We start from the raw sequence: 17,907 nt of genomic DNA, 5'->3' as shown, positions 1-17,907 counted from the left end.
CTGGAAAAGGTGCTAATTCACCCCGACTCGGCTCTTTCGGTAGATTTAATTGGAAAAGCGCTCGTCCACCTTGTGACAGGATAATGGGCAAGCATTGTAGCCGCGTCCGGGCATTAGGTCCCCATACATATGTCTTAGTTACTGTTAACCACTTCACTATTATTAAGAATACTCCATTCATGTACGTGGAATTTACAGTTTTGCCCCGAGTCGTGACCGCCGAATCGACCAGTTTAAAATTCAATCCTCGGTGTGTCGCGTGGGAGGAGATGTTAAGGGATAGGCGACCCGTTTGGATATTTTAAAGAGAGAGAAAAAAATAATAAAAGAAAACAAATCTCCCCCTGTAACTCACTCTCGATCCTCTATTTTTCAATGCGTCTGAATTATTGGATTAGGACTGAATAGCGGATTGATTACAGTGGAGTCATCTTAGTAAATCATGGGCCCTGCCCCGCGAGGGTGCTATTAATGAGCTCCCAGGCTTACTCTCTAAGTCTAGACCAAAGACTCCAGTCCGAATCCCACTAGGGGGGACTACAATTAACTGTTGTAACAATCTACCATAAAGGAGGCTTTCATTTTCAATAATTTGAGGGAATTATGCTGGAATTTTCGCAGACGGAGGAAAAAACCATTTTCTTTGCGTATTGAGATTTTTTCTTGGTATGATGAAACTAGTTCTTGAAGGAGATATTGCTTTTAACGGCCAACTTCGATTATCATTCATTTATCCAGCTTAACTTTAATGGGTGTTTTAATAATCCTACATATTTTTGTGTAAGAGTTCTCCTTGAGAACGGCGTTTCAACGTTTAATTCTTGCCGTTTCAACCTTTTATTCTTGCTGTTAGAAAAATTAGAAATTACAGGAAGTAGTTGATAAACTTTTAGTTTGGGTTCCGATCCTCCTGATATGCCTGTTCTCCCTGTTTTCTATGGAAAAATACAGCGACATCAGATCTGTCATAGTGCTCGGATGGATTTGCCTTCAGAACTGGGTAATAATAGAAGAATAATTAGAACTTTTTTTTTGAGATATCATAGCGGTTATTTATAAAAAGGACATTTAGAAGTACTTACGCGAGCCATTATGGAGGAAAACGGCCATGGCGGTTTAACTTTAAGCCATCCAGTTTACTTCTCTACTTGACTATAAACGAATTTGAAGACAAACTTATGTTTAAACGTTTTGACTTAGAAAACAAGCTATGTTTGAATGGGAGGTTCCAAATATGCACTCGGAGCTGCTGTTATGTGTGAAAGTCAAAATACTTACTTATTCTTGGATTCTATCTCAAGTCCAATATATACAGTGCCGAGAGCTGCTTGCAGTTAATAAATGTACAATTATTACTTTTTAGGCCAAAAACGATTTATCGGTTAAATCTCTGTCGGCTTTGCAGCATTAAACCCCACCCCCTCTTGTGTGGTATTTATCTGGGTCTTCCTTCCATGCAGGATGATACCTGGTAACGAGGCTGCAGTGAATGGATTGATCAGATATGGTTAATCATCGATTTGAATGAAAAGTTGGGTCACCAAAGGATAAATGTGGCTTTTTGAGTAAGCTTAATATGCCTCGTGGAATGAAACCCAAGAAATTATGCGGGGCGTGTTATGGCACCAAGGGTCATCTATTTGTACGTGAACTGCCTATGTGCAAGATTAAAGATGGTAGTCTGGCTCTGTTGTAACGAAACTATTATTTGTAATTTTAACGGAAATAAGTTAAAACCAGAATAGATCAGCGTTCAGAGGTGCTGGTCATTCATTTTCCTAGGCGATTAATATCCTTTAATATTTAAATGGCCGATTGAAAAAGCCTTAGTATAACACAATCTTGGTTCTGATGCATAAATTCACAGGAATACTAAACCCTGTGAAATAACGCGCAGTAAAGATTAAGAAGAATTATAGAAACAAGAGATGAAGGATAAGGCATGAAGTACAAAAGGAAAAATAGTGTCGCCACGTAGAGATAGACTGGATTCGCTGTCCGAGAGTACTCCCTGTTGGGAGGACAAGGTACATCCGATAACATCTAGAGTTACGTCCGCGTACAAAACCTTTTTTTCAAGACTCTTTCTCAGTGTTAATAAGACGTGAGCCGAATAGTGATGGCCCGCCGCCCACTCCATGTGGGCATTGGGCGAGAACCGTTATCGAGGGAACACGTATAACGCTAATTACACGTAATTACCCCGTAGAGATTTACTCAGTTTCTATAAAGAGAACATTATCCGATTCCCTTATTTACATAACAGATGTAACCGGCGGATATTAATTCCCCGCCGTCTTGTAATTGTTTCGTTATACGTGGGATGGTGTCTGGAGTCACATATATTTTGAGTGGAACGGCTCTCCGGTCTCCGGACCGTGACTGTGTACATGCGAAATGTTTATGTACCGAAAGGTCGTGAGCGGCCTTTCACACCGATGATAATTGTTCTGTATCTTGTATTGCCCAGAACGGGTGGTAGCCACTAATATCGTTTCCGCAAAATCAAATAACCTACCGCCCATCTAATGCAAGCCCATAAACCGGAATACCTCGGGGAAAGGGACTTCATTCAATATTACATTATCGTTGTTTGTTCTTAATTAAAGTTCCACATTTTGTAGTATAATTTAGTTATAATAGTACAAATTTGTAACGTAATATATGAATATACGCATTAAAAAATACATAAATGGAATGAGCTGCTTTCATGACAGTTTATTCAGTTCCGCATCAATTTTTTTAAACCTAATGCCTTGTTCCCATGACGTGTGGCTTGACGAGCATGGTGTATAGCTAGTCTAAGTCACACCTCAAGCAGAGGGAACGTAAAGACTCGTTGCTCGAGGTGATCGGTCTTTCTCGCGTATTGTCGGTGAATTCTCGGATATTAAAGGCTTGGGGCTCGACGGATGACAAGCCTTTTACGGGGGTTAAATAACCATCTGAACTGCGAGCAGCGTATTTTCGTTCCAAGTTCAAGCCCATGTGCAGTGGCTTAGTGATGAGACCCCTAACGGGTACCTGGAAAAGAGGCTATGTTTCATTCACTAGTACTTACGTATGACCTCCGAATTACCTCCCGACCTCGCGGGAATCGGAAGGATCGGATTGCCGAGAACGTATAGCCATCGAGGAGCTATGACTACGATGACGGCGTCCCTCGGATGCGTCAGGAATGGTGGTCGTCTGGGCTGTCTTTACCGTACGCATTGTCTCCTCTAGGGGGTGGTTAGAGATCCCACTAAAATCGAAACCGCGGCCGGAGCGTATCAGGAGGTTTCGACGCTAGCGGAGCCCTTACACCCAGGGAGATAAAGTTGTCGTCAATATCAAGGGAGTGCGCGGGAGACTTGGCCGATGCATTTCGACATCTTTTTGGGTATCCCTTTACGCGCGGCACTGGTTAAGTGCACAGTGTTAACCCACCCCCTCGGAAGGGGCAAGCAGGAGAAGTCAAGATGTCTGTCAATTTGCGGGCTTCTACACCTCACCTCTCGGAAGAAGCAGATTTTCCGTGCGCGGAGGTGAGTCGCTCCTAACTTGAGAATCTAAACGTGTGATAAAGCCAGCTAGGTGCGCACGCTAAAGAACCTCAATGTTAAATGACATTGCGACCCCAGTGAATGGCAAGCCTCAGTATGGCTCGAGCCTCCGTTCCTCGATTCGTCGGGATTTGTTGCCGGTTTATTCACTGTACTAATTCGTTTTTCAACATCTATAAAAATCACAATAAAACATTGTACTAGCGTTTATGTTTAAACCAAAACTGGCTTCATTTAAAAACTTACGCAATAGATGAGGTTCGCCAAGCCACGAGCCCTTCCGCGCCACGGGAACAGTTTGCGGTAATACGACAGATGACAAGTCTGTGAGGTCAACACACCAAGGGAATACGGCTTAAGGTAATCATGATTATTATTCGATGGATTACCATACCAGTGTGGTTAGAAGACTTTTTGGCAAACTTGGACTTAGTTTGTAATATTGTTAAAACTTTTTTAAAAATTTGTAGTACATTACAACTACCTTGCATTAGTAGGTAGCATGTGACAATGAGCAAGGTGATATATACAAAATTAAAAACAAGAGTGAAGAAAATACCCATTGGTATTACTCCAATGATATTAAAATATTGTCTGTTTAATTGATACTTATGTCATTATCACTTTCACTATCATCACCATCACTTCCTAGATCTCGCGGCCATTGTCTCTTCAGTCGGCGAGGTGGGTTCGAGAGGATTCGTCAGGATGCGAGGTTTCTGGTGTGCTGATATACAGTAGTTGGGAGGGTTTTGTGAAATTTGCGCTAACGGGGACGGATTTCATCTTGAGCGAAAGGGATATGTAAGACTGTATGTATATTTAGGTTCTATACATAAAATGGAGCATAGTATTTTTCGCAGGATTAAGGACTGGGCAGTTTGTGTGCGGCGGATGTTGGTATGTTTGGCTGAACCCCACACTTCCAGCCCTTAAGTCCATACCGGTGTTGTATTGTTAAAACGTAAGAGAGCCTTTATATATTTACGTTAAAGAAAGTGATATTCAAGGTGAATATAAAGGCGAATCATCAAAGCTACGATTTTGAAAGACAACACGAACTATTTGCAACTGGTGACTTCCTTTCCATAATTATAGAATCACTAATTTAATTAGAACTTTTTTTTCGGAGCAGGTGTGTAATTTCATATGCTCGGTCGATCGCCGTGGGAGATTTTCATGAAAATTTGTTTTAATCGCGAGCGGTCTGTGACGAAAGCTAGGCCGGTAATTAAAAGAGGAAAATAAACGTTATTTAAAAAACGAGTAGTTGCGACTGTGATGTACGGTCCACTGTTCACTCGGCCCCTTTCAACTGCTCTCATCTTTTTCCTTTATATTTGACAAGACAGATGATCATTATTTTCACACAACTCTAACGTTTGTTTTCTTTTTGTTCTTTTCCAGCTGCACGAACGTCTACGTAGGGGAGTATTGTCAGCACCTTAACCCGTGCCACACCGGTCCCGGTCCGAGGTGCCAAAACGGTGGCACCTGCAACGTCAGGACGTCACCGACCCACGGACCTCCTAACTTCTGGTGCTCCTGCCCAATCGGTTTCTCGGCTTCGTTATGCGAGATTCCGATCGCCAATTCTTGCGATTCCAGCCCCTGCCTGAACGGCGGGACCTGCTCACTACAAAGCCTCGATAGATACACATGTACCTGCCCAGTCGGATTCACAGGTAATTTCATAATTAAAAATTCTATTTGTATTAAAAAAGATGGAAAAACTTCATTAAACAAACACATAACACTATTTCTCCACAATAACTGAGTAACACCAGCAAACTAATACCACCTGTACACAGCCTTCACTATCTAAGACTCACTTGTATCATGAGCAGAGTTTGAGTAATACCAGCATGTTTCCACACAACCACATATTCACTTAAGACAAAACAAAATTTTGGCTTCTGAGATGCACAAACACACATATTGGAAGCGTGAGAAAAATACTGTTTATTTTTATTTATTTATGTTTTTTAAACGAGGATTCGCAACAGCAGAGGTCATATAAACCTCAGGGTGCCGGTGTTTTTGAAAAAAAAGCCCATTTGTTAATATGACGGGTTCGAATGCAAGGCCGCTGGATTTGAACCCCAGACCATTACCTTACAGTGTTGAGCGCCGTGTCAACGCCTAAACCGTTGCGGCCACCGATGCCCCAGTACAGTTTATTACCATACCAGTTGTGTACAGTTATATATTGCATCCAATATTTGAAAAACCTACAACCAAGAAAGAAACGTTTTGGTAATACAAACAGAAATGTTTAATATTTAACGCAGTCTTACTCAACTGTGACTTCGTGCTTACAACAAAAGCTACTGCATTTCACAGAGTATACATATCGTGGCTGTTAAATTTAATTTTTAATTTAAACTTCCATAAGATACCAGTTATAATGGCAGGGAGATAACCTAAACACTCATAACCGAATGCTCATTTAACTAAAACATAGCAAAATGATCTCTAGCTGAACATACACAGAAGTTAACGAATCATTACAAGTTCTGATGGAAAAAATGAATCTCAAGTTCCTCTAAATTCGCAGATTACTTCATGTATAATTTGAATGAAAGGGCTTATATAATGCTTAACTCTTTTAGGCGTCGGGAGTCGTTCCGTTCACCATTTTACAAGTAGTTCCAAATGAGCAGCATGTTCAAAGTGAATTCAATGAATATTGAACAGCTACATAATAGACCAGAGTTTGAAATGAGCCTGAATTAATTAAAGTGACCATATATATTCCGATTTTCAATCAATACGATCGGATGTAAATTATATCGGAATGCCATCACAGAATCCGAATGATAATTTATCTTCAATCGTTCTCGAACAAAAATCCTGTATCCAAGGTGTAGAAAGAACTTCAAAAAGGACCTTCGTATATTCACCATTGTTTACGCTTTCTAATGGCCCTTTGGACAGAATAGGGTTTAAAAAAAACACCGCGGGAGTATGACTCAAAGAGACAGGTGTTAGTCATAGATGAGCAATGGGACATTAAAATGGTATCAACCCTCAAATGCCGTGTCATTAGATATTTAGAAGTCCTACATCAACAACCCTTTAAGTTCATCTTCATTTCCTGCTCTCGCTTTTTGAAATATTTTCTTAATACAGGACTGAAATATCGCTTCAGAAATAAGTTGTTCTGGAACAGTTCCACTTGTGTGATTAAGGTGAAGGAATCTCTGGTCGCAATTAAGACGAGGGGTCTTCCTCCTATGTATTTATCTTTTTTCTCCCTCGTCCCTTGGCCTTGGCCGCGGTCCCACGTGCTCTACCTTTATAACATTTAAAATCCAATTATTGGCTCAACTGAGAATGCACTCGAGTCAATCTTCTTGCCTTTTGCCAATATCGCCATCCTTTTGTCCTTGTTCATGAGCATAGTCAAAAGCACGTTTCATGAACTGAAGTTTGTAATGGAAACATGGATCTTCTCCTGTAACAAGTACCAATTATTAAATTACCAAATAAAATACACCAGCCCCATTTTTTTTAAATTTCCCAGTGTAAATTTTTTCTATAATAATGATAATGTTCTTCTTTATTTGCGTTGGTTCTTTTTTCCCCTTGGTTGTTTGCTTATTCATTTTTGTGACAGGAAATGATAATTGTCTGTTTGATTAATTCCAAATTATGTTTTATCATAGTTTAGACTGTCAGTTAGGTTCAGTTCTGCTTCAATTATTACAAGAGTATGATAGCCATATCGGTTTGTGTGTTCAATTTTGCCTTGGTATATTTTATAGCATGAATATTCTATTTTTTTACCAGTAAAGATTTCACAGCATTGTTTAGAATCATCTGTTTCATTGTTCTGATTATCCTGCTTTCTACAATTCTTGCTGTGTTCAGAATGCGTTTTGCCTTTTTGAGAGGATATATGTATGTTCAGTTTACCGTTGTATATTTTATTATAACAATACTCTTCCGTGGGGCGTCGGTGGCCGCAACGGTTTAAGCGTTGACACGGCGCCCATCACTGTAAGGTTAAGGTCCCGGGTTCCATTCCAGCGGCCCTGCATTCGAACCCGACATACTTACAAATGGGCTTTTTTTCAAAAACACCGGCACCCTGAGGGTTTATATGACCTCTGCTGTTGCGAACCCTCGGAAAAAAATTAAATTACTCCGTAAATATAACTGTGCGCAGCAAGTTGTTCAATAATTAGTTTTATTGTTTTTATTATTCTGGTTCTAGTAGTCTCTGTGTTTTTTAATGGCGTGTTTCGCATTTTTCAGAAGTACTTTGTTTCTATTTTCTGTGAGGTCCTTTAAAAAACAGTGTCTACGCCAATCATAACCCAGCAACCTCAGTTGAAGAACTGCGACAAAGGATGGAAAATGCTTGTCAATACATCTCCCCCGACTGTATCGCTCTGAGCACCGGTCAAGAGTGGTTTAAAAGAGCAGATCTTTGCATCTTTATGCAAGATAGGCAGTTCGAACATGAAATGTGATTAATAAATAACAAACGAAATAACTGTTTCCCCCCTAAACGTTTTGCCATAATTGTCATTTTCTGACCAATTTAAAATCCGATTACAATACTGTTTTCAGCGTAAAAAATCCTTTAAAATGATGTGTCAGGATGTTTAGGGTCGGATTTGACATTTCGATGTTGAACTGGGCCTGAGGTTTCTAAAAAAAAGGTAAAAATTTGAAACTAGTCTAAAAAATAATAAACTAGTATTTTTTGCTTTATTGATAGTGTCATCGGTTCAAGAGAAGTTCAGCCGGGCCGTCTAAAAAGGACACCCTGCATATTATGTTTTATTGTACAATTATTTTCTTTAACCATCAGCAATGTGTTACAGTTATCAGTACTTTGATGGTTCTAATTATTTGGGTTCGATCAGTCTCGCTGTGTGTTTTGTCAGTCGCGTTTCGCCATCTTTGCCTTTTTATCGGTCTTTTTCTTTTTAGTACAATAGGCCGGGTAATAGGCGTACCAAGATGTTCGGGGGCGATCAAACCGCTGACAACTAGGACCGTTATGCTGTCAATCATATTGAAGCTTTCTTTTTATCTCTATATCCTTTATGATTTTTTGAATTATGTTTCGTCTCAATTTTCATGTTATTACACTGTAATTTTTTTGTACTTCGAGTTAATAATATGTGATATTTTGTTTTTCAGGAAGCCACTGTGAGTCGGAAGACCATTGCGCTAGCGTGCCTTGCTTGAACGGGGCGACGTGCACCTCCCTTCAGGACGGGTTTACCTGTACATGCCCTGCAGGATTCAAAGGGACGACATGCGACAACGACATTGACGAATGCAGAGCGAAGCCTTGCAGACACGGCAGCTGCTACAACACTCCCGGCTCTTACACGTAAGCTTTATTATTTACTCTCTCAGTCCTAAATTAATTCCGATTCCTTTTCTCAACCTCGAAATGTCAAGGGTGCCCACCTCGGCCGGCCCCCTCGGGCCTATTAATTCCCGGCCGACACCACAGTATTAAATATATCAGGGGATTTATGCTGACTCGGTAAATAACGGGCTGAACATTCCCCGTATTCCACCCGACGAGTCAGCTTTAGGTTTATTCCACATCCTTATCTTTTAATACCCGCGAGATTTACTATTTTATATAACGCCATTTTCGCAGAGCTAATATTTATTTTATTTTTCAAATTAACAAACCTACACGTTTACACGTTCCTTAACTCTCAACGTTCTAATTCGTAATTAGATATATCACACATTTTAACTAATCCTTTTTCATACGAATTCCATTAAAATGTAACTATAAGTTCTTTAACATACTTGTTAATCAGTCTGTTTTTTAAACTCATTGCCTCTATTTAGAATGCTGTCGTCTTTTAGTTTAAAACATTGAAGATCTGCTTAAATTTTGTTCAAATGATAGAGCTGTCCCAAAGCGTAGAAACTCGTGGGAAATATTTTCGAGATCTCTGATAAATTCGACCATTAAAGGTCTCCGCTTTATCTCAGTAGCTGTACATAACTTTATATATACAATATTATATAAATGTGGGAGGAATGCTTATGTCAATTAAGATACTTTTTTATTATTTATACGTTAATATTGAAATTCATAGTCACAGAACAGGGGATAAAAAAAGTTCTCAAAGGGCGGAGTATAACGTACATCTACATCATACACACTTATCATGGATCGGTCACAAATTTATTTTCGCCTTGTGAAAGTCACATCTGCCAGATATTTTAAGGGCAAAACGCAAAGACAGCCCGCGACCCACCGAGGCGGATACCAGGCGCTTACTTTTAGGGGTTACCTCATTCTTACAACGGACGTATCAGAGGGACATGGATAAAAACCATTTACATGACTAAAGTGCTATGTTTGGGGCTTATTTATAGTGATTAAAATTACGTTACTTTTCGTAGGCAAGAACAGGCCATTTCTCATAACAGTGGAATACAAAAAATCTCTCATTTTGGAAGTGTAGGGGCCGGACAGAAGAACATGGTCCTGGTCCGCAAGGGTTTCCTGGTCATACTCACACTGGCCATTTTGGCCGATTGTATAATGGTGCAAACAATTATGGCTCAGTCGGAATCTGCAAATGGATGTGATAAGGTTCCTCGGTTCATTGATGTTACTGAACCATGGTTTGGGTTGAAAGCTTGAATAAACTCTCCATTTTAATGAGTTCGCCATATCGTACACCTTTTGACATTTTTCTCTTGCATATTTACTTATATGTGAGATTATGTCGGCGACCGTGACCGCTGCTTTTTCGGCGTTGAGCTCGTATCCCCTTCGGTAAGGAGGTCGACTTGCTCATGACTGTACTCATTGTTGCTCTTGGATTTTACCCAAATTAGGAAAATATCGGTACCCTTTTTTCTTAAATCCATTGAGGGTTGTGTGCGGCAGTTAATATGCTAATTTTGATACCTTAATATTAAACCATATATGCTTAGTGGTCATAATTGACCAAAGCCGAAAGTCGTGTGTTCGAATCCCCCTCGTGACAACAAATTTTTCATCTAAACCAAGACATTAGATAAAAAGATTAATTAATTGAAATAGTTATTAAAGTTCATGCTCACCTAACATGGATCTGTCGCAAATTTTAGTCTCTCCCATTCTCCCTCGACAAATTTTTGTGACTTTACTGTTAACTAAAATATAAATATGGGTATCAATTTGATTATTGAATTTAAAAGCTATAAATCATTGAAATATTTCTATAATTTATGCATAATTAGGTCAATTAAGTGATATCGCTTTTCATTACAATTTATAATAGTTATAATTAATAATAAATAATAATTAATCTTTCCCAATTACCTATCTCCCATATTTTGGCATTGTTTTTCTCTCCCTCTCACTGCCATTATCGTTTTACTCACAATTTATTTATTTATTTCGGTTTTAATATTTGCATACACATAGCTGCAAATGTAAGATGTCTATATGAACATCAATAATTCCTACAATACAAATATTACTTTATCTCTTTAAATAACTTCTCCATTTTTCTTGCCCTGTCACACTCTTTCAGTCTACCTATCTATTTTTATGTCTCTTTATGTATTATTTACCGATAGATAGTTATATTTGTATTATCATATATGAAATATTAATCCGTCTGCCATTCTAACCTGTTTTCGGTTTCTTTCAAGTTCATTGCCACCTTACTTCCACAAAAATCTAATCTCATTCAAATAAATAAGTCACTCTTATTTGAACCACTTTTTCAATTAATAAGTGTATTTTGTACGTAATAAATATGAAAATATAAGCTAGACTTTTTGATGATTACGTTTTCTTTTTATTTAAGACCAACCCAAAATTTCAGTATTTAACGTTGTATTGGTTTATTTTCGTGTCTTGATATTAACAAAAGAACAGTTAGTCGAACAGCTAAATATTTTGCCATGTTGCTTCATGCGTTGTTCGTTTTGAGAGGATTGCTCGTGATCTGTTGCTCTGCGAAAGAAAAGGGGCAAAAAAATGAGGAAATGGATTCTTGATGTCGAAACCGAGTAAGTTTTATCTAATTGTCAGGAGGGAGTCTCTAGTATAATCCGTATCTCGTTACTTCATGTTTTGTTTTGTTTGCGAGCCCATAGGGAGTCATTACCGAGAGTAGAGACCTCATAAAGCCACCTGAATTACCCATTATAAACGAGTCCAGTTCGCCTTTGAGAGGTCGAATCGTAATTCACTGTGGAAAAGTGGTTGAAGCGGCCATTTATGTAATAGACGGTTCGGGGATGGAAGAGAAGAGAAGATGATGCCCTCGGGTCTTTTGGTAAATCACGCCGTGAATATTGTCTTTCTCACGTATGCCAGTCCGGCGATTTGCCCACACTTCAAACGCACGTCCCATGGGAGACGAACCCGTAATCAGCCCTAAAAGCCCGATTTTTACACGTCCCAATACAACAGGGCACGAATATGTGAGGAAAGGTGTGTTGACGTCGCGCAACGGGAAAACAACAAATCATGGTAGATGGTTCGCATGGGTCCCTGGAAGAGGACGAGGTCGGTTCATTAGCGGAATACCCAGGATAATTCCCTTTCTCTCAGACGATGCCAGATAACAGGGGGATAACATTCATTTCAGTTTTCTATCTGCCGAGATAGCCGAAACGATTAATCGCACATATTTATCATTCGGCATTAGGCGTAATTTTTGATGGAAAAATACACCGTTGAACTCTTGACCCTTGAGGTACTGAGCCTCTTTAGTACCATACTCTCTCAAAAGTTAATGAGAAAGTGAATGTATAAAACACCTATAAAATTCATTCGCTTCCCGTTTTGATTCTAGGTAAAAAAAGGTCACTATTTAAATTGTCAAATGTTTACGTGTTGTCTGCGGGGTGACACACCTGAAATCGTCAACGATCTTTTTGGCCTGCCTATCATCCTCGAGGGACTGACTGACGCGTTCATGATTTTTGTGAAGTGTAAGAAGATACTTGATTTCACAGAAATCACACAGACGCTGAAAATGGCAAAAAAAAAAAAAAAAGCGTCGGACTGACCAACCCAACGAAGATAGGTAGACAAAAATGATCAGTAACGACCAAATTACAGACCATGGCTAGCCTGCCTTGGTCAACCATTACAACTTATAAAAAGGACATAAACTTGAACAGACACAGAAAAACCTCTCATAAAAGCGAAATACCAAAAAACAGCTCACAAACAAACTAGCAGAATGGTTTAACAAGTGGAGCCGATCGTGATATATGTAAAATACTTATTACTCGGCCAACAAATTTTTAGCGCTTAATTTAAAAAAAAAAAAATATTTTTAACCAGAAACAACAAATGAAAAGAAGTTGATTGGTACGAAATAAATTGTCTTTTCTACAGTAGGCGTTTATTATGTCAGACGCGTTTCGATCTAATAAACCATCTTCAGTTTCTAAATAACAAAAGTGGTACAAATTATTGAACAAAACGTATTTAAAAACCTATGAGTTACATACTTTCCATGTGAAAAATCTTGAAAGATGGTTTTTGTGCTTGTTCTTAAAACCTGTTGTAATTTAAATAAAAATTACAATATGCTCCTTGATCATTACTGTCTGATGTAAAATTGATTATAGTAGATTATGTAAATTTTATAAATCAAATTCCCTTGTGCCCACACGTTCCATTAGTTGTCCTCCACTAAGCCTTTAATTATTAATAATTCACGAGGTTAACTAATATGGACATCTACTTAGAGCACTGAAACTTAAGGTTTAAAACATAGTGAATTTTAATTGTGCACACAAATCTGCAGAACTGAGCCGACTTCTCGTAGCTGCCCGAGAAAGACCCGATCCAGAATTTTGGTGGTTTGGGACCAGACATCGGTTTTGTCCATATCACCGCATAAGTTAGGATCTGAGTGCTATGGACAACAAGATCATTTCAGGACCCAACAAAAGCAGATTTAACCTAAAAACTCGCCCCAATATTAAATATATTCTTTCTTATTTACATACTATTCACTCAGTTAGGGTTAGTTACATTCTCACGAAACAGTTAACGCAGAATATATCTATCACCAACTTGTTATATATACAATAATATGATTACCTGCATACCCCAGTTTATACCAAAAATCTGATTAGGGGACACTAAGATTTGCTACCGTATTTATAACTTGTGACATTCCTGCTAATTCTTTATACAGACCCAAGGATTAACACCCTTAAATTAAGTAGTAATTAACCTCTCTGTACATGCCGAACTCATGCTGGGGCTTTGGCTCAAAACTACGTGCCCGTGGTCAACCGTATGTGGCCATTTCTGAGGCGGGATGGGATGATTCTTTAGATTCTGTGAGAGTCACCTATTTACCGTGTTCTTCACGTGCAAAAGCTTCTCGGACGATCCAGTCCATTGACGTTGCCATCTTTTCTTTACACTTCAGGCTCGATTACATTGAGCAAGTTGACTAGCTATTAACCGGCGAATTCATTAACTGCTAGTAAACTTGCCCAGTGTAACCATGTTCACTACCTTGCTAGCGGGTTGTAAACAATCTACGAAAAGTTGGAAGCCGGAATCGCTGGTGTTTGGGTTTGTTATTTAGTAAACTAGCTATGTGTCCCATCATAGTTGCTAGTGAACTAGCTGCGAGTATCCGAATATAAAATGTCCACGGAACTAGTTCGCGCAGGAGTCGTTAATTTAGTTCATGCTATCAAAAAGGAGTTAAAAGAAACGAAAATCAGCAATTGAGGCATAGAACAGTGTGGGTAAAACCGGGTATAGAAAGACGTCAGAAATATGGTGCAGCGAGAAGTGTTCTGAAGGGGTTGCATTTCCTTTTTTAACGCTAGAACACCCAGAAAAGTTCAGCAAGTGAAAGAACAAAACAACAGCGTATTCGCAACAAGTGGTTTAAACTCGCTAGCTAGTTGGCTACTGAGCGAGTGGAAAATTTGATGTAATCATCTGCACTAGCTTATTCGACGGGTAGTAAACTCACACACTGTAATTCATCTTACTTTTTAGAATTGATTTCTTGTTTCTTGATAAAAAATTTGTTTCAACTGCGAGAACGCATGTTAGTGTAATGTATGAAATGACTTATATTATTCAATTTAGCGGGGATTTGCAATGCATTCAATATCTGACTTTTCTACTGGGATGACCATAATTTGCCATGCAACTATAATTTATTTAATGTTTTTCAGATGTATCTGCGAGCCCGGCTACACAGGGCACAACTGCGAGAGCGAGTACTTCCCTTGCGACCCATCGCCTTGCAAGAACGACGGGATCTGCAAACAGGTGGATTCGTTAAAGTACGAGTGCAAGTGCCCTACAGGTAAGTTCTCGAGGTGGTGCCTATGCCAAGTCCGGTGGAAATCAAGATCCCAGCATCTATCCGTCTATCACACAATTGTTTACAATTATTTGTCCCTTTGCCTTTCAACGGTCTTTTAAACTGAGCGCGAAACCGGCATTTGCATAGAAATTACGCGGGCTTTTGACATCTGATATTAAATTCGTTCTCTAACAGAAAATGGGCAAAGCGCCGGTAAAAAGTCGATTTTACGGCCGTAGAAATTTATAAAATAACGCCTAACTTGCACCATTTAAAAAATATCATCAGCTACATTTCATTCCAAAACGACACTTCTTATTCTAAGTCGTGCAAACATCTTTAGAAATAAAAACGACCATTGTTGACACATCTCAAGAATGAATGGTCTCTAATTTAAAATTTAACCTTATCGCTTATTAATGACTATTCGGAAATCGTGAGATGATCGTGCCAACGTTTCGATCTTTATTGAGATCATCTTCAGGGCCATCTTCTTTTTTCACGTCCTACATTTATTTGTTAAATTTGAACAATGTTTGTAAATCCCAGGCCTGAAGATGTTCTCAATAAAGATCGAAACGTTGGCACTATAAAGTAAATGTTTTTCTAACACCTACGTCACACCAGGCCGTATCTCGCGATCTCCGAATAATCATCGACTAACGGTCACTAATCATCACACTTATCGCTTTTGTTTTTTTATACTAACTTTCATATATCTCTCTATATAAAACAGACAAATTTACAAGCTAATCCGATTTGTTGTCCGCTATTTGAGTAGATTCTATGAGGTTCGCTTCTTCTCGCCTTCAAAATTTTACTCTCTACCTTTTGTATGAACATTAAGTTCACAAACTTTTGCTTATTGGGCACTTTGCAAAAAGATCATCCGTTATTTTTAAAAAAAGATATTTTATGCCATGATCTCTCACACTCACTCATTCACACTTACTCTCAACCTAACTCACTCACTCACGAACTCAATCACTCTCTCATCTCTTTCTCTCTTATTTTTTTCTCTCGTTCGGTACTAAATAGCTTGCCTCGGCCAAATCTAAACCTGAAAAAATTGCTTTTACAAACAAAGTATGTTCAACTTTTCGCTCGATTTTGTTGTCTTCTTAGGTACGGTTTACAGTCAAAAATTCCATCGTAAATCTTCCAAAAAAAATCAATCTAGATGTTCTACGATTGTTATTTCAATATTGAAATGGCAGTTTCGTGATGGTTATCCGGCCTTAACCTACGGCAAATAATTATGCCGTTCGTCCTTCCCAGATCCGTCCTCTCCCTTTGTCCTGGTAGCCTAATAGGACAATTTACATCCAATCTGCCCACGGCCAATCCTACACTGTGCCCAACAATCCCTCATTACCTCCTTGTCCTATTGCGTTGTTTAATCAATTTAAATCCAATTCACAGCGAATTCCACTACCGGCGTGACATTTGGACTGAAAGATTTTATACAGTAGATAGTTTTTTTTAGGTGGAAGAATATCAGATATAGATCATAAACGCGACACGAATAATTTACATAATAAATTATTAAGAACGTTATACTCGTTCATTAGCGTTCACTAGCGCGTATAGATACCGTTTATCTATAATTAATTCAATTATTAAACTACAATCTTATTTTGAACCTAATGAAAGAGGTCTCATGAGATTCCGAGTTGTGTAGTTAAATATTTTTTTGAAAGCAGCGAATGAAGTGTTCTGCTGTTGACTTGACGGAACTTCCAATTTAGCGGCACTTAGCGTCAAACATTCGTAGAATGTAAAAGTTGTAAAAATTTCAGCAGCGGACAAATAAATTTTGGCTTATAAAAAGATTCACTATTTAAAAAAATATATATTTACTACGAATGTGTAGTATGTAATACCACGAAAATATAGACAAAAAAGATTGGTTATAAGAGACCAAATAGTTTTGACAATAAAGTACCGAAAAAACTTCAAAGATTGCTCAAATATAATATGATTCGATCGTGAGATGATCGTGCCAACGTTTCGATCTTTATTGAGATCATCTTAAGGGCAATCTTCTTTTTCCACGTCCTACATGTATTTGTTAAATGTAAACAATGTTTGTAAATCCCAGGCCCTGAAGATGATCTCAATATAGATCGAAACGTTGGCACGATAAAGAAAATGCTTTTCTAAAACTTCGTCACACCAGACCGCATTTCACCATCTCCGAATAATCATTAACTAACGGTCACTAAACACCACACACTTAAATAGAAAGCAAATTGGTATTTTTTTTACATTAAATTATTTTTGGTAACGTGAGTTCACAACCGTTTGTCCTTTCTCAAATTGTTGTTTTTCCTTGATATATTCAACCGCCGTGACCATTGTTTGGTAGTCGTTGACCATTTTAACGAATGGTTTTAAATATTGTTCTGAGTTTATTGTGTAGCCTTTGAGGGCGTTGTTGATTAATAGGCTGATTTATTACAAGTAATGTTTTTTATAAATAAATTGTAACTAAGATTAATACTTGCCACCCATTGTTGATTGATCTCGGATTTTTTCGATCTACAATCCTTCTGTCCCCATAAATAGAAGCTGGTTGGACCGATTTGGTCTTTGTACCTGTTCTGAGATTTGCTGTCAATGCATGAATTGTTTATTTTAAGGAACAGGTTTTTATTTCCGACCACCTTTCAAAAAGGCTACAACAGGAATGTAAACACTGTACAATGCAGTCTTGAGGTTTTGATGTTGTGGTTTCTTATAATTTTTCCCCTCCTAGTCACTTGTCTCGTAAAGTGTCGTGGGAGTGTGTTCCCTGTTGACACTCACCGGCAATGACCCCGAGGGGCGGAGTGTTGTCCGAGGTGAGCCAGCAGAACACTGATTAGTTACACAAATCATTCTCGTCCAGGCATTATACTCTGTACACATAAAGCAACACTACGGATTCCTCATCGGTTACACAATCCTCCGGCCTGTTTGTGATTCATGGCGGAGGCTCGATGGCAAATTAAATATTATCTCTGGGCCATATTATCCCCTCTGAGCCTTCGGAGGTTGTTACACTCGTTCAATAAACACTC

The 17,907-nt window shown here is 38.6% G+C and overlaps 1 protein-coding gene across 1 annotated transcript in view; it reads left to right on the top strand.

Moving 5' to 3' along the window:
* The window catches only part of LOC106661099 (neurogenic locus Notch protein), a 111,802-nt gene that overhangs the window by 50,446 nt on the left and 43,449 nt on the right, over nucleotides 1–17,907 (top strand). The window contains exons 3-5 of the mRNA XM_014384274.2: nucleotides 4,953–5,230; nucleotides 8,703–8,898; nucleotides 14,712–14,845. Coding sequence (XP_014239760.1) covers nucleotides 4,953–5,230; nucleotides 8,703–8,898; nucleotides 14,712–14,845 — 608 coding nt within the window. The remainder of the gene's footprint in view (nucleotides 1–4,952; nucleotides 5,231–8,702; nucleotides 8,899–14,711; nucleotides 14,846–17,907) is intronic.

The sequence above is a fragment of the Cimex lectularius genome, unplaced genomic scaffold (genome assembly GCF_000648675.2).
Source record: "Cimex lectularius strain Harlan isolate CLEC.00 unplaced genomic scaffold, Clec_2.1 scaffold39, whole genome shotgun sequence".
Taxonomy (NCBI): domain Eukaryota; kingdom Metazoa; phylum Arthropoda; class Insecta; order Hemiptera; family Cimicidae; genus Cimex; species Cimex lectularius.
The sequence above is the reverse complement of the archived record's forward strand: the minus strand, read 5'-3'. Positions and strand labels throughout refer to the sequence as shown.